Source organism: Nothobranchius furzeri, chromosome 10 (genome assembly GCF_043380555.1).
Source record: "Nothobranchius furzeri strain GRZ-AD chromosome 10, NfurGRZ-RIMD1, whole genome shotgun sequence".
Lineage (NCBI taxonomy): Eukaryota > Metazoa > Chordata > Actinopteri > Cyprinodontiformes > Nothobranchiidae > Nothobranchius > Nothobranchius furzeri.
The window spans coordinates 38697883-38719588 of record NC_091750.1 but is presented as its reverse complement, the minus strand read 5'-3'; the positions used below and the strand labels follow the sequence as shown (position 1 = coordinate 38719588).

Genomic DNA, 21706 nt, shown 5'->3' with positions numbered 1-21706 from the left:
CACTCGAAGGAAGCAGCAGCTAAAGGGCAGCTGGAGCAGGAGACCTCGGCTCTGCAGATGTGAGCTCACAGCAACGCTTCAGCTTTAGCTTGGCTTTAAAGACATTTTTCACATGATCTCATTTCATTTTGATCCCCGTTAGCTGCAGCTTGCACGGCTACTCTCCCAGGAGTCGATGTAATCCAGCATAGAATAATACACGTACACAATAGTGTCATGGTTGAATTTACATATTATTTAATGAGCCAAAAGACGTGAGATTCCATAATAAATATGAAATCAACCGTATGGATCTGTGGGTACTGTTTAAACAGAAGACTGGAACTTTTTATTGCAGGGATTAGATAACAGCTTCGTATTAACTCAGAGACAACAGGAGAGTCAAGTTGTAAAAGTTTAAAGATTTATTATTAAACAAATTAAAACTAGACTAACTTTAAACACTAAACGTGTGGTGTAGCTAAGGTGAATGAGACGGTGGATGGGGTGAGGTGTTATGTTGCCCAGAACCAGCAAATCCGTAGAAACGATTAGTTCTGGTGGGAATGAAGGTGATGTCTTCGCGCTAAGCTTTGGTTAGGAGATTCGTAAACACATTCGACGCCATTCTGTCGGCCTACGTACTCTACAGGAAGTCCCCGTTAGATCAGGAATGTCGAGGTCCAGCTTGACCCTCTCTGGAACCGAAGCCGGTAGGAAAAGCAGCGGTTGCCGACCAGAACAGTCTTTGAGATACTTCCGGGTCACGACAGTTTTGTTGGCGTCTAGCGAGACCCAAAACTGGGTCGTGATGGTTCAGCTTTTATTCTGAAAGGAACCGTCGCAGCAGGTGGAACAGCAACAGGTTTTATCCAGCTTGTCGTTGGTTCTTTCGGCTGAAGAGGAAAGTTACGGATTGGACACTCCGACAACTTCTCTCGAACGCTTTGAACTGGCGTTAAAGATGGCGTGGGCATAGTTTTATAATTCAGATGTTTTGGTTTACGGTCGAATGAAAAGGTGACAGATTTACTAAGCACCACCGAAACCACGCCTCCATCAGATCTGGCAGATTCTGATTGGATCAGTAAAGCAACGTGTCATGTCTTAACGCTACGCGAGATCAGTCCTAGTGGAAACATTTAAAGTCATATTACTTATTATATTCTATAGGATTATATAAAGTAATTAATATTTTGATTTCACAGATTGGTCACATCTTATTATTGACTAACACTTTGTTTGATTAGCTTTATTAAAATAAAGTTCTTTGATTAATTAAAAGGAGAGTCCTTTCTTCATTCTTTTGTTGAGCTGGAAAAAAGCAGTTTATAACAAATGCATGAGACCTTGAGGCCATATCTCACGCAGACATGGACATAATTTTTTTTTGGGGGGGGGAACAGGGGGGGACATGTCCCCCCACTTTTTCCAAAGTCAAGTTTTGACCCCTGCACTTTTTACCATCCAAAAACAATATTACGCTATATTAAATTGACACTGGTTGAGCTCTAGGACCAAGCGGAAAACAACCGTTTGTGTTGAAGCCTGTTTCCTATTAGAGCATACTGTAAAGGTGCCCCCCCCCCCCCCCCACACACACACACACACTTCTAAAGTGAAAATTACGTCCATGCATGCAGATTAGTTCTGTGTCAGAGGAGAGGGGGAAAATGGAAAATTTCATTCTGTTACAATAGTACTCCTAGAACAAACACACAGCATCCCGCCCCTACTCACACACTAGCATTTACAGACAGTCTATCTGACCCTTACAGTAACACTACTAGTTCAGCCTAGACTCTAGTGACTCTACACAACAGATGACACTTTTAATCCTCTTCAGCTCGACATTAAACTCATATTTACTGCTTGCTTCAGCAATGTTACCGGGCAACGCTATACTCTATAAAAAGTCCATTTAACTCATAGTTTCACACTATTATGCTTTTCATTCTATTTGTTATTTGCTCTAAATATGTCTTCATTTTCTCCAAATGTAGCTGTTTACAGCTTTTCTCCGTAAACGGCCGGTTCAGCTGCGATGGAAGGTGTTCGGATGTGTTGTGTAAACGAGGAGAGTCAGACCTCTGGCCTGGGTCGTGGTGACGAACCTGCTGAATCTGGTTGTGTTGCAGGAAGATGACCGAGCTGAGCGCTCAGCTTCATTTGGTGGAGGAGAAGAGCCGGACGGAGCGGGAGGAGCTCAGAGATCAGCTCCTTCAGCTGAGCGCTGAGAACGCCTCCATAAAGCTGGACAACCAAAGACTCAGGGTACCCCCCAGGAACGCCAGAATAAATAAATGTATTCTGCTGATGAAGAGTAACTGGAACCTTCTGCTGTTCTGTGTCTTTTTTAAACGTAACCAATAACTAGAGTGAGCTGACGTCATCTGAGGAGAAGTTTAGAGGATTTCACGCTGAAGCTCGACGCCTGAAATCGTCCATCCTAAAGTATGAAAACCTGGTGGAGAAATACAAGAAGAAGGTACGTCGAACCATAGGAAAACAACCCTAAATTAAAACTCAGCAGCACAGGAGGTAAGAGCTTGTGCCATAATCGGAAGGTTGCAGGTTCAAGTCCCGCTCAGTCTGTCGCTGTGTCCTTGGGCAAGACACCTAACCCTCCTCGCCTGCTGGTGGTGGTCGGCGGGACCGGTGGCGCCTGCGTACGGCAGACTCTCCTCTGTCAGTGCGCCCCTCTGCAGCTGTGGCTACATGTCGTCTTCCTCCGCTTATCCGGGTCCGGGTCGCGGGGGCAGCATCCCAACTAGGGAGCTCCAGACCGTCCTCTCCCCGGCCACCTCCACCAGCTCCTCCGGCAGGACCCCAAGGCGTTCCCGGACCAGATTGGAGATGTAACCTCTCCAACGTGTCCTGGGTCGACCCGGGGGCCTCCTGCCAGCAGGACATGCCCGTAACACCTCCCCAGGGAGGCGTCCAGGAGGCATCCTGACCAGAAGCCCAAACCACCTCAACTGGCTCCTTTCGATCCGGAGGAGCAGCGGTTCTACTCCGAGTCCCTCCCGAATGTCCGAGCTCCTCACCCTATCTCTAAGGCTGAGCCCGGCCACCCTACGGAGGAAACTCATTTCGGCCGCTTGTATCCGCGATCTCGTTCTTTCGGTCATTACCCAAAGCTCATGACCATAGGTGAGGATTGGGACGTAGATCGAAGGGTAAATCGAGAGCCTGGCTTTCTGGCTCAGCTCCCTCTTCACCACGACAGATCGGCTCAGCGTCCGCATCACTGCAGACACCGAACCAATCCGCCTGTCGATCTCCCGATCCCTCCTACCCTCACTCGTGAACAAGACCCCGAGATACTTAAACTCCTCCACTTGAGGTAGGACCTCTCCCCCGACCCGGAGTTGGCAAGCCACCCTTTTCCGGTCGATAAAATCATTGCTGCTACTGGGAAACCTTAAGGAGTTGTTCTGCTTTGTTTGATTCAGGAAATCGTAACATATGCAGACAAGTCTGGTGTTGTGGTTTCACTAAACGCACCTGTGCAGGTGCATCAGGCTCGTCTGGATTCAGAGGAGTGCTACCTGAAGCTGGAGATGACTCAGAAGGAGACGCGAGAGGTGAAGGAGAGCCTCGAGAAGGAGAAGGAGCAGGTGCGACAGGAGCTGCTGGTCCGACTCCGGGAGCTGGAATTGCTGCCGGAGAAACTGAGGAGGACAGAGCAGCAGCTCCGAGAAGCCCAGCAGGAGGCCGAGGTCTATGAGAGGAGGAATACGGAGCACAGCGCTGCACTGTCGGAGGTCCGACTCAAGGTGAACCAGAAGATATTTCTCATTTTCTCTGTTTTCTTCTGCTCTTCTCGCTTGTTTCACTTCAGACTCTGTTAGCATCAGCAAGCCAAGATCTCCTCGCACCTGCAGCACCACTCAACTCAGAGTGCAGTTCTGTTAAATGTGCCTGAAATGTTGCTTTTCATCATGATTTAGTCCGAGTACAGCAACAGTGCCGAGGAATGGAACGCTTCCTGTTACATCCTCTGAGTTTCTCCACAGGTGGAGCAGCTAGGAGCTCAGATGGAGACATCTCAGCAGAGAAATCTGCTGCTGCAGGAGGAAAACGGCATCCTGAGGGAGAAAATGACCAAATTAGAAAGGTGACAAGTTGACCTTTTTCAGCAAGAAAAATACATTTTAAAGGGACTTTACGGAGTTTTGAATTTTTATGCTCGCGATTGCCCCCTCAGGCCAAAAGCGTAACGGCAGCTTCAATAGTAGGCTCGTGCACGAGGCGCGCATGCTGTACGTGCACACTCCTTAATGAAAATAACAGCTGAGACAGTCCCTTGTGTGTGTGTGTGTGTGTGTGTGTGTGTGTGTGTGTGTGTGTGTGTGTGTGTGTGTGTGTGTGTGTGTGTGTGTGTGTGTGTGTGTGTGTGTGTGTGTGTGTGTGTGTGTGTGTGTGTGTGGTCCGGAGGACAGAGGACAGGAGAACGCGCAGCTCTTTAATTAAATAATTTGGTTCTGTACCTTTCTCTTCAGCACAGCCGGCAAAGGTTTATGATGGGTCAGTCCTCCTACATGCTCAGATCATTCCCTTCCCTTGCTTGAAATTTTGAAAAAATTTGGGCATCTTACTGTAAAAAAATATACCATTAATGTAAAAAAGAAACTCTAAATAGACTATGTTCACATCCAGCATCAAACCCAGGTCTTCTGCACGGGAGTCCAACGTCTTACTAGGTGAGCTAAAGCACCAGTGACATCCTTTGTATCTGTAACATTTATATCCTTGATGACAGCTGAAACAACGTTCAAAGAACGGTTCGGAGTGAAAATGGCTATTTTTTTACTAATTTGCAGGAAATATCTAGAAGAAAGTTCTACAGAAGGTAGCTAAGGGTCCTCAGAAATGTAGCTAGCTTTGTCACTAGGCGTTAGGAACAGCGACAAAGTGGAACTGCCTCTCTCTCTGCTGCTAAAGCTACTGATAGCAAATGCTACGGGCGATGCCTGAGCGTGAACGCGCATGAAGCAGCCTGCTCGACCCGAGCATCTCTCTTTTTCTGTGATTTTACAGAAAAACAGGCAATCACAGTAAAAATGCCAGGGCTCATTCTACAGGACCAGGGCATTGCAGGAGAACGTATGAAGAAGACATTTATTATTTCTATACATGTTTTGGCTGTCACACTTCCATAATGCCCCTTTAAATAAAACATTTCTTTTCTTTTGTGATTTCATCTCAACATTAATCCAGTTTTTGTTCAAATATTTGGAGTTTGTGGTGTTTATTGTTAAGATTTACATGCGTGAGTGAAAATGCGTCAAGGATTATGTCCAAATATTAAACATTCCTTCTTGACTCAAGGGTTAAATGAGTAGATTTAGGTTGTTGAAGGTCCGATCTGTTTGTCCCTTTTGTAGGAAGCTGGATAATGTCACAGCAGAAAACAAAGAGATGTCCCAGGCTCTGGTCTCAAAGGACGGACTTACCTGCAGCCTGCAGCAGCAGCTGGAGGAGAAGACTCGCGAGTGCAGCATCCTGTCCCGACAGCTGAAGCAGACTCTAGATGATGCTCAGAGACAGGTCCGAAAAGATGGAGATGTTCCACGTGCTCATCGTGCTCAGATCTCTCCTTTCACTTTGTGAAGGACTCATTTCTGCCTGCAGGTGGATGACAGCTTACAGAAGCTTTTGACCAAGGAGAGAGCATCTCAGTCCAAAGCGTTGGAGCTGCAGAGCCAGCTGAGCCGAGCCAACACAGACCTGAGTCAGCTACAGAGAAGCAAGGAAGAGGCAGGTCTCCCACCAACACATGTGCTCCATTAGAGACAGCGAAGAATAAACTAAATGTTTTATTTGTTCCAGATGGAGCGTCGCTTTAAGACTCAGCTGCAGAACTTAAAAGAAAGGCTGGAGCGGTCCGACTCTACCAACCGCAGCCTCCAGAACTACGTTCATTTTCTCAAAACCTCCTATGGAAACGTTTTTGGTGATTCTTTTATTGGAAGTTGATGCGTTGTCATTTTTACCAAAACATTGCTAGATCTAAATTAACATCAAAAATTCATGAATTTTACTAATTAAACATTTTATAAAATAGTTTTGTCTGACATTTTTATTCCCAGAACTCCAGTGGTGATTTTTCTGAATGGATCTCAGAACTTCTGCTGCAGATTTTTAAGGGAAAATCCTTTTTTTTTCAGTACTTGAGATTAAACATTTCAGAGTTACATCTGATATTTATTCATATTTAGCCATTTCTCGGTAAACCTTATAATTTAATTGACAACTTATTGCTTTATACAAAGTTTAAAAATCACTCAGCATTTCTTTAGAGTAAAAGATTTATTTTTTTCTCTCCATTATTGTTCTAGATTTATAAATGTAACGTTGCAAAACAAATGAAACCAAAAACAAATGAAATGATGTAAAAGATATCATTCTATATACTATTATATAGAATTATATATTTAAAGAGCAAGTCACCCCCTACAAGCAACTTACTTCACTCCCTTTTCATGTTTGAAAAATGCAACAAATGCTGTTGCCTAGCAGACCGAGAAGGCATTGTGACATCATAATGTACCAGTTTACATCATAGCATACCTCTTAGCCAATAGCGGTGGCAGATTTAAATTCAAATGCAGTGCAGAGATTTTACCTGACAACGGCGCAACACTGAGTTTTAGGCAGAATATTTAAATTTTATTTAAGATGCACTGAAGTACCAAATTATTGATGACACGTGTCTGCAACACAATTAGACACACATTTATACAGTTTATCAGCAAAAAAAAGTTGATTTGGGGGTGACTTGCTCTTTAAATTCCCATCTCACGTGGTCTCTTCCTATGCTCGGGTCCTCCACCAGAGGCCTGGGAGCTTGAGGGTTCTGCAGTTTCGTGTTTTTCTGGGATCTGCTTTAGCCACTCCTCAAGTCTGGGGTAAGGGTTAGGGTTTGATGACCACCTATGTCTTCACTCTCCAGGCTTGCTCAAGTTCTTCTTCGAGGTCCTGGTGCTTCTCTGGTTTCTCGTGTTCTTTTTCCCTGATGTTGTATCACAGACATTTAATTAAAAATATAAATATCTATATATAAAAACTTGGTATTGCCACTTAAACCACAACGCCAATTGTAGGAGAGCCCGTCTAGCCAGTCAGACGAAAAAGGCGGGACCTTCCTTGGACCTTCCCAACAGCGCGGCCGGGCAGGGGCAAAGGTGAAAGTGCCAAAGCGGAACCATAACCCACGGAAGACTGTTTCCTGGCGGACTGTTTTTAATGTAACCTCTTCGTTGATTCCACCACCCACCGCATTTGTTCCTCTTTTTTTTTAAATTATAGCTTGTTTCAGGATGCCTTCCGAAAGTTTACGATGGGAAACTTTAGAGGCGTTAAAAAATTCTCCCAAAGGAAAAGTGGTGTTTGACCCTCGCTGGTCGGAACGGGGCGAGGTAAGAAGTTAGCTAGCGGCTAGCGCTAGTTTAGGTCAGTTCAGTTCGTTTTATTTCAAACATAAACATTCACCAACATTTCATAAAATCATTCCATGCAGTTGTTTGACAAGGCTGTTTAGCTAACAGAACCAGAACTTAGCCTTTCTTCCGAACTCTCGGTGCAATTCACCAGAAAACAAACACAATATAACACGCTAAAGCAAAAAATGCAGAATAATAATCAGCACAAAAAGAGACAATGACAGTAGTGTGAAAATAAAGATATATACAAACGGTTAAATCTCTCCGAATCTTAACTGATTTAATGACTGTTTGCTTATGGAATAAAGGTCATTTATCAGTTTAGGGGATGGTTTACTTGGATTCAGAAGTTGTTTTATCTAGTCTAGCTGTGGGTTTGACCTGTGTCGTGTTCTTGTAGCATATTTTAGCTGGATGTACAGAGACCCTCGGGTTATCGTCACACGCCAGGGTCATACTGGAGCGGATCGATCCAGTGTCCCTACAGAAGTCCTCCTTCCTGGATCAGAGAATCACAGCAGAAGAAACTCCAGCCTCAGGTTCCTCTACAAGCTCCGTCAACGATCTCAAACACCGCATCCTCTCTTCAGCTCTTTCGCTAAACCATGATTACGACCAGGTACAGCACTTTGAATGTAAACTGCTCTGACTGGGATGTTTGTCTCTGCTGGAGAATCTTTGGATGAGCTTTTGTGAATACTTTGTCACCATCTCAACTTGATGTGCTGCAGACTGTTTGTGATGAGGTGCAGAGTGAAAGTCCAGAGGCAGATGACGTCAGTGACGTTTCCAATCCCGTGCCATTGCCTGTCATGTCCCTGCTGTCTCCTAAAGCCATGGAGACCGCCGGATGCATCATCCTGTTTGAAGAAGGGCAGCGGAAAAAGGCAAAGGTCAGGCAGAGATTCCTTTATTCTGCATCTTGGATATTTGTGGTCATAGAAGGTTTTTTAAAACCACAAACAACTATTTGCTTTGAGGATTTGTACAACCCCCACATACAAACAATTACAATATTTAAAGGGGCATTATGGAAGTGTGACAGCCAAAACATGTATAGAAATAATACATTCTCCTGCAATGCCCTGGTCCTGTAGAATGAGCCCTGGCATTTTTACTGTGATTGCCTGTTTTTCTGTAAAATCACAGAAAAAGAGAGATGCTCGGGTCGAGCAGGCTGCTTCATGCACGTTCACGCTCAGGCATAGCCCGTAGCATTTGCTATCCGGAGCTTTAGCAGCAGAGAGAGAGGCAGTGCCACTTTGTCGCTGTTCCTAACTCCTAGTGACAAAGCTAGCTACATTTCTGAGGACCCTTAGCTACTTTCTGTAGAACTTTCTTGTAGATGTTTCCTGCAAATTAGCAACAAAATAGCCATTTTCGCTCCGAACCGTTCTTTGAACGTTGTTTCAGCTGTCATCAAGGATATAAATGTTACAGACACGAAAGACATTACTGGCGTTTTAGCTCACCTAGTTAAACGTTGGACTCTCATGCAGAAGATCCGAGTTTGATTCTGGATGTGAACATAGTTCATTTAGATTTTCTTTTTTACATTAATGGTATATTTTCTTACAGTAAGATGGCCAAATTTTTATTTGAGACTCGCCGAACGGCATTGAATTCACAAATAAAAAAGATGTGGGTTCAACTTTTATTCAGGAACAATTTTTCAAGCAAGGGAAGGGAATGATCTGAGCATGCAGGAGGACTGACCCATCATAAACCTTTGTCGGCTGTGCTAAAGAGAAAGGTACAGAACCACATTATTTAATTAATTAGCTGCGTGTTCTCCTGTCCTCTGTCCTCCGGGCCACACACACACACACACAAGGGACTGTCTCAGCTGTTATTTTCATTAAGGAGTGTGCACGTACAGCATGCGCGCCTCGTGCACGAGCCTACCATTGATGCTGCCGTTACGCTTTTGGCCTGAGGGGGCAATTGCGAGCATAAAAATTCAAAACTCCGTAAAGTCCCTTTAAACTAGCTGAATTGGTTTTACCTCACCAACCATTAATGACCGGATTCGAGCACGCGGTGCTGTATGTTTTACTCCAGGCATGTCGTGTGTCTCCAAAACTGCACATTTGTTTCGAGAAGCTTGCTGTCTTCTCTTGACTTAGTACTTTTAAACACCTGCTAGTAGGGATGTAAGAAAATATCGATATGGCAATACATCACAAAAATGTTTCCTGCGATATATCGATATTGAAAAACCGTGCATCAAGTTTTTGGAAGAATTTCCGTGCAAACGTTTGTGTACTATTTTCTTTTCTTTTGGTGCAGTTCAAATGACGACCGCTAGTTGGCAGCAGTGTGCAATGAGTTTTGTTTCCACCACTGAAATGTAAATCCCTCTGTGGTCAGATACCTCATGTATCTAAAATTCTCTTTACCCCCAAAGTATAAAGAAGTCCATTTTAAAACCTTGAATGATATTTACCCATCTAACCATTTTATGCAAACTAGATTTAAGTTCAATGTGGAAAAATGTTACTTATGCAAACAAAACGATGAATCGACCAAACATCTATTCTTTGAATGTGATAAAATTCTAATCATGTGGAATTCACTCGAGGATTGGCTGAACTCCAATCAAATTTATATAAACAATTTCACAGTTGAAGATATCTTATTTGGCATTATACTAAAAGATAAAAAGAATGAATTTCTAATTAATAATCTCATAATCTTAACAAAATTTTTCATACACAAATGCCGATATCTCAAAAATCCACCTACGTGGAATAATCTCAAAAATGAAATTAAACTGCTGTTGAGATCCTTAGGTAAAATGTCCACCCCCAATGCTATAAAGCTTTATGATTTCATTATGAACACTAATCTCTAACTGCTTTTTGGATGGTATACACAATAGACCTTGTTTGCTCTTTAACTTCCCCCTTGTAAAACTTTATTTATATACATATAATTTGTTTTTTCATGTTGTCTTACTTGTATCCTTTCATGTTCTATTTTTGTTTTTTTTGTGGTTGTTATTTTTGTTTATTGTCTTCTTACTATACCAAGTTGAATTGTATCCACAAAATGCAAGTTGAGATGAACACGAACTTCGGAGCTACTCTGTAATGTCATTCTGCTAACAAATTTTGAAATGTAGTCGCTTTTGTTCGTTTTGCAAAGGTTCAATAAAAGTTCTTAAAAAAAGATACCTCATGTTAAACAGTTTGGACTGTTTATTGAATTGTCCTACAATAATTTCAGTCTAAAAAAGTAGGTAATATCGTTTGACTGAAGATATCGTATTGTCTCCCTTGTATCGTATCACTAGAATTTCACCAGCACACATCCCCACCTGCTAGTTGTCTGGAAACCTGGGAGGATAACCAAAGTCTTAGATTATTTTATTTTGCCATTTTAAAGAACTGTAAAGATGCATTTGACGGGTTAAAAAATGACATTCACTGCTTTGATTATTTGTAAATAAGTCCAGTTGTCTTAAGAACCAGCAATTTAAATATTCTAAATAGTCTGACACAGATGACCTTTCAAGGCTATGCTTTTAGTGACCGACTGTCCTGTTTGTCCCGTGTCCTCCCTGCTTAGATGGCGCTCAGGTTGCGACAGGAGGAGCAGGAGAAGCTGGTGGAGGCTGCTGCCAACGCTGAGTCAGAGCAGCTAAAACGCTTTGAGGAGCTCATGGAGCTGAAGCAGAGGCAGGAGTTCCAGAGTATGAGGGACATGATGGACCGAGAGTGAGCACAGAGCAGCGTGGTGGCCAACACCTCTAGTTTTATGTTTCTGAGTGTTGTACGTGTGACCCAAACGGTCTGGCTTTCTGGAACTCTCTCCTCCAGTGGACTCAGTGGTCTCCTTTAACAAGCAGCTGAAAACTCACCTGTTCAGGCTTTGGTGTGACCTTTGTCACCACCCTCTCCTTATTCTGCTCTTTCTACCTATTCCTGGGATCCACTGATTTCCCTCTTTCCTGTTCGTTTTCTCTCTCCCTTTCCTTCCATTCTTTAATCACAATATTTTTTCTCATTTTAAAGAGCAAGTCACCCCCTACCAGAGTATTGCTCCGCTCCCACTTCATGTTTGAAAAATGCAACAAATGCTGTTGTCTGGGAGACTGAGAGGGCGGAGCCACTAACAAAAACACACACACACACAACATTGTGACATCATATGGTACCAGCTAACGTTCTAGGATACCTCTTAGCCAATAGCGATGGCAGATTTAGATTCAAATGCAGTGCAGAGTTTTTACCTGACAACGGCACAACACTGACAGTTTTAGGCAGAACATTTAAATTTGAACTAAAATGCACTAAAGTGCAAAACTATTGACTACACGTGTCTGCAGCATGATTAGACATGCATTTATATAGTTTATCAGGGAAAAAAAGTTGATTTGGGGGTGACTTGCTCTTTAAATATACCGTAAATCCTCTAATGCAGGCCCGGGCCTGTATTTGACTCAAGCTCATCAAGCTCCAGGCCTTTATTGGAAGGAGGGCCAGTATTAGAGGCATGCCTCAATTTCTATTTGAGCAAAATGAGCTAAAGGTTCGCTGGAGTTTTTGACAATTAATATTGCGCCCACATTTTCAAAGTTAAACACATTTCTTTTAACAACGGTAGTTTCTGCTTCAGCCATCTCCCCCCTGCGCAAACTCACTGATGCGCCTGCAGCCTCTCAGAGTTCCTGCTGCTCTAAACATTAAAATAATTATTTCATTTTCTGTTCCTCACTTCTGATTACCTTCAATGGTGTCTGTTTGTTGCAACCACCAGGTACAAAAACTAACTTGTTTTTATTTGACTATTTTTTTGTCCTGTTTATTATCTTCCTGCATCTCCTCTCAATCCTAAAGAAAAACTGCTACCTGGGTTCATATATATTCACCTCATGAGTTACCTTTGAACTGCAGTTCTAAAAGATCTACCGACCGCAAAAACAGCAGAGTGCTCGCTGCTTGCCGGCCGCATCAGTGATCGGTGCGTCACCGGAGGACAAAACAGGTGATGCGCCCCGATCCACAGCAGCGAAAGGCATCAGGCACAAATAAAAGAAAAAAAGACAGAAAACATAAAAGGAAATGAGCCGACATGAACGATCGCGTGTTAAATTAGTTTTTGAGGTGGCGACGCCTGACTTGATAATGTTACTGTGGCCGTGCTCAGGACGCAGATATCTGGAGCACGTCAACAATCAGAGCTTTGCATGCGCAGGCTGGTTAAGGTTAGGATGGGGGTGAGGGGAAGGTTAAATTGCAAGAGGGTAAAGGTCACAATTTGGTTAAATGTCCGTTTTACGGCGGGTGTCGGTACCGACGCTCTGGCACAGCGCGTTGCCTCCCGACGCGCAGGAGCTTGTCACCTGCTGACAGCAGGCTGCTGTCTTTTCCGTGGACTGCATCTTGCCGGTCATTATCACGTGACAGCGACTAGTCGATGACAGGCATAAAAAGTCACTATAGAGCGGTGAAGTAGACTAGTGACTAGTTCATACAACCCCTGCTACTGCTCCCCGGAGTGTTCTGCAGCATAATCAGCACGTTCTCTTTGAACTTGATATCAAATTTTCGCCTGCTCTTCGTCTCCGCACGGTTAAAGTTACCCTCGCGGTCTATCACTGGCAAATCAAAAGTGAGACGGATGACACAACCGCCCCCCGTACTTGCTTGTTACCACATTCCACCCGGCCACAATAAAAAACCGGCCATTATTCACCTCCGCCGACTCCGACACCGGCCAAAATATGATACCCGGCAGTTAATTAAATACAGGCTAATATTAGAGGATTTACGGTATTCGTAATCTTTTTTTTTTGGTGTGTTTGTGAAGCGCCTCGTGATTTTTATCTTGAGAGGCATTATATAAAAGATAGTTTTCTTTCTTCCTTTTCAGAATCAAAGAGATCATGGGCCGTCAAGAGAAACTGAAGGAGGAGCAGAGGCACAGAACGAGGGTAGGATGAACTGTGTAGAAAGCACACATTTAGTAGATTCTGTCTAAAGCTGAGAAAACAGAATAATACAAGAACAAAGGGAGAAAAGCAGAAAGGCACGTTTAGACCTCTGCAGAATGATCCAACTCTGACGTCAAGTTCTTTGTGTCGGTGTGCGTTAGTATTTATTCACTTGTTCTCTGTGAAAGAATAAAATCCAATAGACGACATTTTCTTTGCTCTTCAGCTCATGAACCTACGTTTAAGGGAGGCAGAGCTTGAGAAGCAGAGGCAGACGGAGGGCAGGGAGCGACTGCGTAACCTCAACAACATCCAGGAGGAGATCCTGCAGCTCAACCAGCTGCTGGAGCCGTCCTCCCAGACCGACTCTGCGCTCTCAGCCAGCAGCCTTGGCTCCTACAGCGCCCGCGGGAACCATCTGTGCTCCCAGGTTTCAGAGGTCGCGAGGAAGACGGCCGAGGTAGCCCCTGACTGTTCAAGCCCTTCGTCCTGCAGACATTTATAGCATAACAGCAGCTTTTCTCCTATAGAATCTCCTTCAGATGCATTTGATTACAATAAAATACATGAACATACACACAGCCCCTCTAAAGTTGTAGTATTTTAACCTTTTTCTGCTTTTCTCTCTGCAGGGGGAGTTCCCCAGCATGGAGGACATGACCGTGGCAGAGCGAACCCTCCTGGATATGAGAGCCCTGATCAGGCAGATGCAGCAGGAGCTGGTCCGAGCTCAGGAAAGAAAGAAGGAGCAAGAGCAGGAGGAGCAGCGCAGGAAGGAGGAGCAGGTTCAGGCACAGCAGGAGGCGAAGAGGAAGGCAGAGCAGGCGGCCAAAGAAAAGGCTCAGAAAAAAGGTGAATTGTTATTTCACTGAGGAGAAAAACGTCAAATACAGAGAATGATGTGTAAAGATGAGTCACCTTTAAAAGTACGTGGGATCGTCCTTATCCCGGGAGACTGGAGGTGATGAATGTAAGTGTTTCAAACATCCGTAACCAACTACTAATGCCTCCATCTAAACCGACAACTCCGATTCTTCCACCCTTAAAACAGAAGCCACGGCCTTGAGATTCCCGATAAAACCGCGTGTAAAGGCTCTCACCAGAACTCTCCCAGCAGGGCTGCAGAACAGCGCTGAAGACGGCACCATGAAGTGGTACAAAGAGCTGCAGAACTCTGCAGCTCGCTGCGCTCAGGCCTGCCAGCAGCTCCAGTCCCCCAAAGACGCCCAGGTGAGCCCACAGCAGTCGCACCTGCGGATGTGGCTACAGGGATGAGAAGACGTTTGTTTGCATCTGTGCTGCAGCTGTCGTGGTGGCTGTTGATGTTTCATGTAAAGATATCAGCCTCCACCCCGAATCTGCTCTGAAAGGACCTGTGTCGGGCTTCTTTAAGCCTTTCAGACCAACGGGCATTAATAGGGCTCATATATGAATAAAATATTGCCGTTGTCTCTGTGGTAATGTCAGAAGTTATTTTCTTCTGACATTTATATTTAGCAGATAGAATAATCAGGTTGTCTAGTAAAAGAAAATGTTTGTAAGTATTTCTTTACCGTTTTGGACTCAGACAAAAACATTGAAGCTGGAGCTCCAGAAAGCAGCCACCATCCCTGTCAGTCAAATCTCCACCAACTCCGGATCGCAGCTGCGAGAAATCTTCGACAGGATCGACAAGCTGCTGTCCGGACGGCCCGTGGTGTCCGGCGGGAGGTCGGTGTCCACCTCGCAGCATCCACAGGCGCTGGAGTTCGTCAGCTACAAGCTGGCTGAGAAGTTTGTGGTGAGCAGAGTTTCTAACGAAGCTGTTCCTCATGTTCAGAGGTCACTTTTTACCTTTTAGACGCTTCTGGAGTCTTCTTGTTCAACAGTCACGAGTAATACATATGAGACGAGACAGAAAATGAGGTGAAAGCAAGTCTATTAAGCCAGATTCACAGGGAGGCGAGGACTGGAGTGCTGTGGGATTTTTGAAGGATCTTTTCCAGATCCGCTCTGGAAAAAGGTTTAATTTAGAAATGAGACCAGTTTAACCAGTTGGTTACAGAACCATTTAAAAGACATCGCAGAGTTGACTGTAACACCTAGCTTAGGCACACAGGGTTGGACACGAGATTAGAAAACCCGGGGACATCTTAGTCTGGCGTTTTGTCTTTACCCTTTAACCGCTTCATGTCCAACAAGCGGGTGATGAGTGACGATAACGTTTGAAGCTCGTTTGAACGTCATCATTATGGGAACGGTAAGATAGATTACCGAGAATGTGTCTGAATGAGAGCAAATTTTAAAGACACAGGACCCAGAACAGAGCCCTGGGGTACCCCGCAGGTACTGTGTCTGATTTATGCAAACATTACAACTTGTGTCAGAAAGAAAACAAAAACCATTCCAGAGAGGCCGACAGCATCCTGGAGTCCCGTTTATCCGAGTACCGCGACCGACCGTATCAGACGCAGCCAAGAGATCCAGCAGGCAGTCACAGCCCCCCCCCAAGCAGGTTTTTTTTACAGAATCTAGACTCGCATTCCTCTCGGGTTGAGTGGTTCTCGTGGTTCTCCAGGAAGTCCAGCTTAGACACGGCTATGAAACGTCGCAGTTGGGCTCGGTGGAAGCTTGAAACATAATTTAGTGTCACGAGCCTCAACGGTGACCATTTCTCAGGATTTACAACGCAGCAAAGTCAAAGTCCTGTTTCCCCAGCGGGAGCAGCCCTGTGTGGCGCTCAGCCAGCTGAATCCACAGGAGGGAGGGAGATCTTGGGAGGAGCGCAGAGCACATTTGCAGTGGAAGGAGAGGTCTTATCCGTGAAGTCGTTTAGAGTCCGACGGACCAGAACTTGTTTTTTATGTAGAGCCGCTGAGTCTGGGTCGAACGTTCATGTGAAGGTTCAAGGAGCTCAATAAAGTTTTTTTATCTTTGCAGAAACAAGGTGAAGAGGAAGTAGCGTCTCATCACGAAGCAGCTTTCCCCATCGCCGTCGTGGCCTCGGGCATCTGGGAGCTGCACCCTCAGGTGGGCGACCTGATCCTGGCTCACCTGCATAGGAAGTGTCCGTATGCCGTCCCGCACTACCCCCCGATGAAGGACGGCACACCTGTGGAGGAATACCAGAGGTGAGTGGCTCGGGTATGACTGGATTGTTGCACTTCCCTTTAGAGGGCGTCTCTGAGGTTCGTGCTCCGGTCGTCAGGATTCTTGGTTACCGTGTAAACGACTCTGGGGTCGAAGGTCAGGACAGTTTTCTGAAGAGAATGTCTGGGATGATCCGACTCTACGCTGCTGTGATCCAACTCCGGTGGCCCTTCGGCTCAAGACAAGGGGTAAAAACGGACTTCCTGTTGACCTTCTGGCTGCGGTGAGGTTGACGGTGTCGGACGCTGATGTGACTCGTTGCTCCTCAGGCGGTGCCTCATGGCCTGAACCACGGCTGGCGCTGGTTGGCTCAGATGCTCAACATGGAGCCTCTGGCGGACATCACTGCTACGCTGCTGTTTGACTTCCTGGAGGTGCGTTCCTCGAGTTCGGGGTCTTTTATTTATTTATTTATTTATTTATTTATTTATTGAGCTGGGTGTCGCCCAGAAACGGCGTTGAAGCGTCTTTCTAAAACGTGACTTATTCCAGCTTACTAGAGGATCTTGGTGCCTGAAAGGTGTTAATCCCAGCATATGTAAATGATATATTAGCATACTCGTTTACTTTCAGAAGCGTTGCCGTGGTTATGTTTTTTAAATAACAGGAGGCGTGAAACGACCCGATTTCTCATCCCAGCTTCACGTTTCTCCTGTAATGTTTCATCCTGCGGTTTTTAGACGAGCTTGTGTTGATCTCCGTCAGGTTTGTGGTCACGCGCTGATGAAGCAGTATCAGGGTCAGTTCTGGAAGCTCATCCTGCTGCTGACACACGAGTACTTCCCCAGGTACCAGCTCACTCTGCGTTTAAAAGCCCAGCCGCCGGCAACGCGGCTTTGATTTGTGAAAACGTTTGTCTGCTTCCGCCAGAATCGAAGCCGTGACCAGCAGCGGGCAGATGGGCTCAGTCATCAGGCTGAAGAAGTTCCTGGAGGTTTGTTGCCTTAAATCACGAGCCGCACGCGTGTCGTGCGCTTTTACACCAACACACGATGATGAGCAGTAGGAAAGCCACTCCCATGCGGATTTTCTAAGTTTTATTTTGAATTTCGTAACTAGTTATTTGGACCACGCGACTCGTTTCACAGCTGCTAAAATATGAAATACCAGCAGAAAGTTTTCTGGCTCTGAGGAACAAGAAGGTCCGGCAAACATTTGGATGTTAAATCTATGAAAATTAATGTATGGTATGCTTTTCAACCATTCAGAGAGGTGAACATCAGGGCATTAACGTCTAAACTATGTCTGCTATAATTCACATTTTATATTAAAATAGAAAAAATGCAATCCTGTTTTCTCCCTCAGTTGTGAAAGGTGCTTCTTAGAAGAAGGCTGGACTGATGACGGCAAGAAAATCTGCCAAACCTTTAAAATGTTCCATTAGACAACAAGAAAACAGACGAGAACAAACAAAAATAGATGTCTGAATTTGAAATAGGCTAAAGAAATGTGTTTAAAATGTACAAAAAGGTTAAATGGTGCAATTAAATACGTTTTTTTTTCTGCAGTTTATCCTTTTTGCACCTTTTTACCAAATAAAACAACTTCCTTATGTGACACGTCCCATAAATATATTCGGACCAGCTCTCCCGTCCAAATAAGCCTCATTTATAATACGAGATGAGAGCTGGCCTACAAACAGGGGCGGATTTAGGACTGAAGAAGATCCGGGGCTTAACACACTCACACACACACACGTAACACGCACTAGTCTTTTCATAAAACATTCGGGCTTGAGCCCAAGTAGCCGGGCCTAACCCAAAAATTCCACTATCTCCGCTCCGCTGCGCTCCGGCACAAATTCCGCAGCAAAAACAGTCCCATTGTAGTCAATCAGAGCTGTTCCACTACTGCGCCCGTGTGGCGCAGTGCGCCGCCCTCCGTTCCGCCATTCGGCAAAAATAGGATCGATTCTATTTGTGCCGGACGCCGGAGCACCTCCGCAGTAAATGGACAGAAATCACAACCGCCCAACAGGAAAGGGAGCAAGCACAACTTCCGTTATTTCACAATAAATTGATAAACAAAAAGCGTTTTTTGTTTCATATGCACAGGTTTAACAACTTTTAACAACTATCAATGGCGGCTGAACTTTAAATGCACAAAAGTAAGCCATAAATACAGTTTCTACTATCAAAGTAGTCACACTTTGTTGATCCAAACACTGCTGATCTCTCAACACAAATGATGGGCAGATTCAACAGTTCATGCCGATGCTTCTCCCACACAACGGTGTTTGGATCTAACTTCCGTGTTTATTGCTCGGACTGTATCGCAAGATCTCGAAAATCCCACGCATGCCTGTTTGTGCACCTCAGGTCTCCGCACCGGAGCGGAGCCGTTGTAGAGCGGGTACCAGTATAATTTGAGTTCGGAAGCGGAGGGCGGAGCGGAGATAGTGGAATTTTGGGGTAACGCCGCCCCTGCTAAAAAACCATTCATATTTAAATGGAGACATCTTCTGGAGTTAAGAAAGTAAAACACACACACACACACACACACACACACACACACACACACACACACACACACACACACACACACAAGCAGCAGCAGCTTAGTATGCCATTAACAGCTGAATATGTTGTTTTTACACATGAACCCCACATAGATTTTATTTTCTGTGCAGACATCGCTGCAGAACCGACAGATCAGTCAGCCCAAAGGTCAGCTGAGCTCCACCTTCTGGAGGTCGTGATGGAGGTCGTGATGGAGGTCGTGATGGAGGTCGTGGTGGAGGTCGTGATGGAGGTCGTGGTGGAGGTCGTGGAGCTTCATGATGTCTGTAAGACCTGAATAAATCAGACCAGTGTGGAAGCAGCTGCTGGTCTGGTGCCAGAGAGCTGTGGTTCTTAGCTAACCTCTCCGTGGGCGAATACACACTGAAGAGCTATTAAACACTTTTTTTGTACTTTTTAATTTTCTTCTCATTAGTAAAGGAACGTTTAACTTATGAAATATTTTCTTCTACATAAACAAATCAGATTTTTGCTGAAGCAGAATAAAGATCAGCATCATGGAGTGTTTCAGCTGAAATCTCTCCTAAATGAAGAAACTTTATCCAGGATGTGACGCACACACACACACACACACACACACACACCTGTCCAGCCTACACGCAGGACTGTAAGCTGCTCATGGTTTATGTGCTGCAGCCTGAGCTTTGTTTGACTTTAGTTTACATCTAAGTTAGTTCTTTTACAGCTTCAACATTAACCGTGCCTGTGTAACAGATCTGGACTCGTTTTTTCATAAGTCCACCGTGTGGAACGAAAGGTTTGATCAGCTGTTGTTGAATCATTCAGGATGAAATTTGTTCAAATTTACAAAACTGTGCAATAAACAAAATGAGAATCCGCGCACTTCAATCTGCGATGTAGGAGTTTACTGGTCAAGCTTTCGGTCAGAGACCTTCATCATGAATTCCGGATTCTCGTTTTGTTTATTCCACTTTTTGATCCAGCACCTTTTCCCAGATGAGCGGTGACTCCTTCTACAAAACTGTACAATAAAAACATTGAAGAAGAAATTAGATTTTTTTTGTCCAACCCAGTAAGTCCTCAAAATCCACTTGATTTTACTGATAAACTGTATAAATGAGGGCCTAATTGGTCTGTAGACATGTGGTCATTCATTACTTTGTTCTTCTTTTACACGGTTTAGTAAATGAAGTATTTTTTTAACCTGACTTGTTTTGACTAACGCCTCTAGTCATCATCAGAGTTCGTCGGTGTTGGTGGCGTCCCTGTAGATTATGACTAGAGGCGTTAGTCGAAACATGTCTGGTAAAGTTTTTTTTACTAAACTGTGTAAGAAATAAAGTAATGGATCCCAAAGTTAAACAGAATAAATGCACAAAAGATGTGTGGTCATTATTTTGGCATTTTAGTCCATCTTAAATGTTTCATCAGCCGTTGCTTCTGGATAGGAGTACCCATGTTACCTGTGCTGTCCTACGTAGCAGCAATGGACTGGACCGCCGCCGAGTCAGCCACGCCTCCGCTGGCTCGGAACCGCTTGCCTCTTTAGAGAAAAGTCGCTTGTTTTTTTTGTTTTTTTTTCCGGAACTGCGCTGCCCTGGGCGGCTGCATGTTGGAGTAGCTCTGTTGACTAAATGTAAGTTTTGCCTTTTCTTGGACATTTTTTCTTCTGGTTTCTCAATAAAAACTGTATTTTTGGACACTTTACTTTTCTGTTTCTGGTGCTGTGAAGCTTGGAGGATTTTTGCTGCTATTTTTTAGCTTTTTTCACTTTTTGAGCATTTGTTATGATGCGTAACCATGGCAACGAGCTGGTTTACAATCGGGAGCAGCCGATTAACATTGGAAAGGCTGAAATAATACCTCAACTGAAGCCACAAATCCTAAATGAGCTAAAACGCAAGAAGCGTGGGTGCAGAGCGGGAGCAAAACGGAGACAGGGAAAGAGGAAATTCAAACCATCTCTTCCATCGATCATAATGGGCAATGTGAGATCACTGGCCAACAAGATGGAGGAACTCCAAGCCCTTTCAAGGACTCAGCCAGAGTTTCGGCAGTTTCAGAACCGCTGGAGGAGAAAATGCAAAGAAGGATTCTCCAGAGAATCAAGAAAATGATGGACAACCCTGAGCGTTCTCTTCACAAGACTGTCCAACAAAAGAAGAGTGTCTTCAGTAAGAGGCTTCTTCAGTTTGGCTGCAACACTGACCGCTACTGGAGATCCTTCCTGCCAACAGCCATTGTAATATACAACAACTCTTTGATGACTTGATTATTATTATTATTCTGAGCTACTACAGCAATCAATGTCCCTCTGGGATTAATAAAGTAATTTTGATATGAATTGAAGAAATCCTCCAGCCTGCTGCTGTTTCCTCTGCTCCTCCACCTGAGCGCATACCCTCCAACCCTCCCGATCTTTCTTCTTATCCCTCTACACGTTTTTACTTTATAAAGCAACATATAAGCGTGTGGTATTTATATATTCCATACAAATCAGATCACCATTAAAACTTCGTCCCACATACGGTCAGCTCCCTTGGTCCGCTGGGCGACGCTCTTTTTGACGTATTTTACAAGCAAGAGCTGAATGGTGACTTTTTCTTTAGAGATTTTTGTCCAAAATGACTTCCTATCTCTGGCTCCTTCAAAGGCAGTTCGAAATCTGGGTGTTGTGATTGATGAACACCTGACCTTTAAAGATCATGTTGCCTCTGTTGCTCGTTCATGCC

General features: G+C 44.5%; 2 protein-coding genes across 3 annotated transcripts in view; both read left to right on the top strand.

The window, feature by feature from the left end:
• Positions 1 to 6048, top strand: part of LOC107386077 (outer dense fiber protein 2) — a 10357-nt gene extending 4309 nt beyond the window's left edge. The window contains exons 10-17 of the mRNA XM_054731054.2: positions 1 to 59; positions 2118 to 2253; positions 2357 to 2467; positions 3495 to 3758; positions 3999 to 4099; positions 5370 to 5532; positions 5617 to 5742; positions 5815 to 6048. The exon at positions 1 to 59 is cut by the window's left edge and continues 51 nt beyond it. Coding sequence (XP_054587029.2) covers positions 1 to 59; positions 2118 to 2253; positions 2357 to 2467; positions 3495 to 3758; positions 3999 to 4099; positions 5370 to 5532; positions 5617 to 5742; positions 5815 to 5961 — 1107 coding nt within the window. The 3' untranslated portion in view covers positions 5962 to 6048. The remainder of the gene's footprint in view (positions 60 to 2117; positions 2254 to 2356; positions 2468 to 3494; positions 3759 to 3998; positions 4100 to 5369; positions 5533 to 5616; positions 5743 to 5814) is intronic.
• Positions 6049 to 7196: 1148 nt separating this feature from the next.
• On the top strand, positions 7197 to 20023 carry gle1 (GLE1 RNA export mediator). Of its 2 annotated transcripts, none has more exons than XM_070555623.1 (15): positions 7197 to 7403; positions 7828 to 8046; positions 8159 to 8320; positions 10998 to 11146; positions 13305 to 13365; positions 13592 to 13825; positions 13998 to 14217; positions 14483 to 14595; positions 14933 to 15145; positions 16285 to 16475; positions 16553 to 16682; positions 16764 to 16868; positions 17200 to 17282; positions 17365 to 17428; positions 19106 to 19413. In XM_070555623.1, exons 1-15 carry the CDS (start codon positions 7305 to 7307, stop codon positions 19190 to 19192), a joined length of 2130 nt encoding a protein of 709 aa, XP_070411724.1. In that variant the 5' UTR covers positions 7197 to 7304; the 3' UTR covers positions 19193 to 19413. The 2 variants fall into 2 exon arrangements, with proteins under 2 accessions (XP_070411724.1, XP_015815742.3); XM_015960256.3 differs by having other exon boundaries at positions 7198 to 7403; positions 19124 to 20023.
• The last annotated feature ends 1683 nt before the right edge of the window (positions 20024 to 21706 follow it).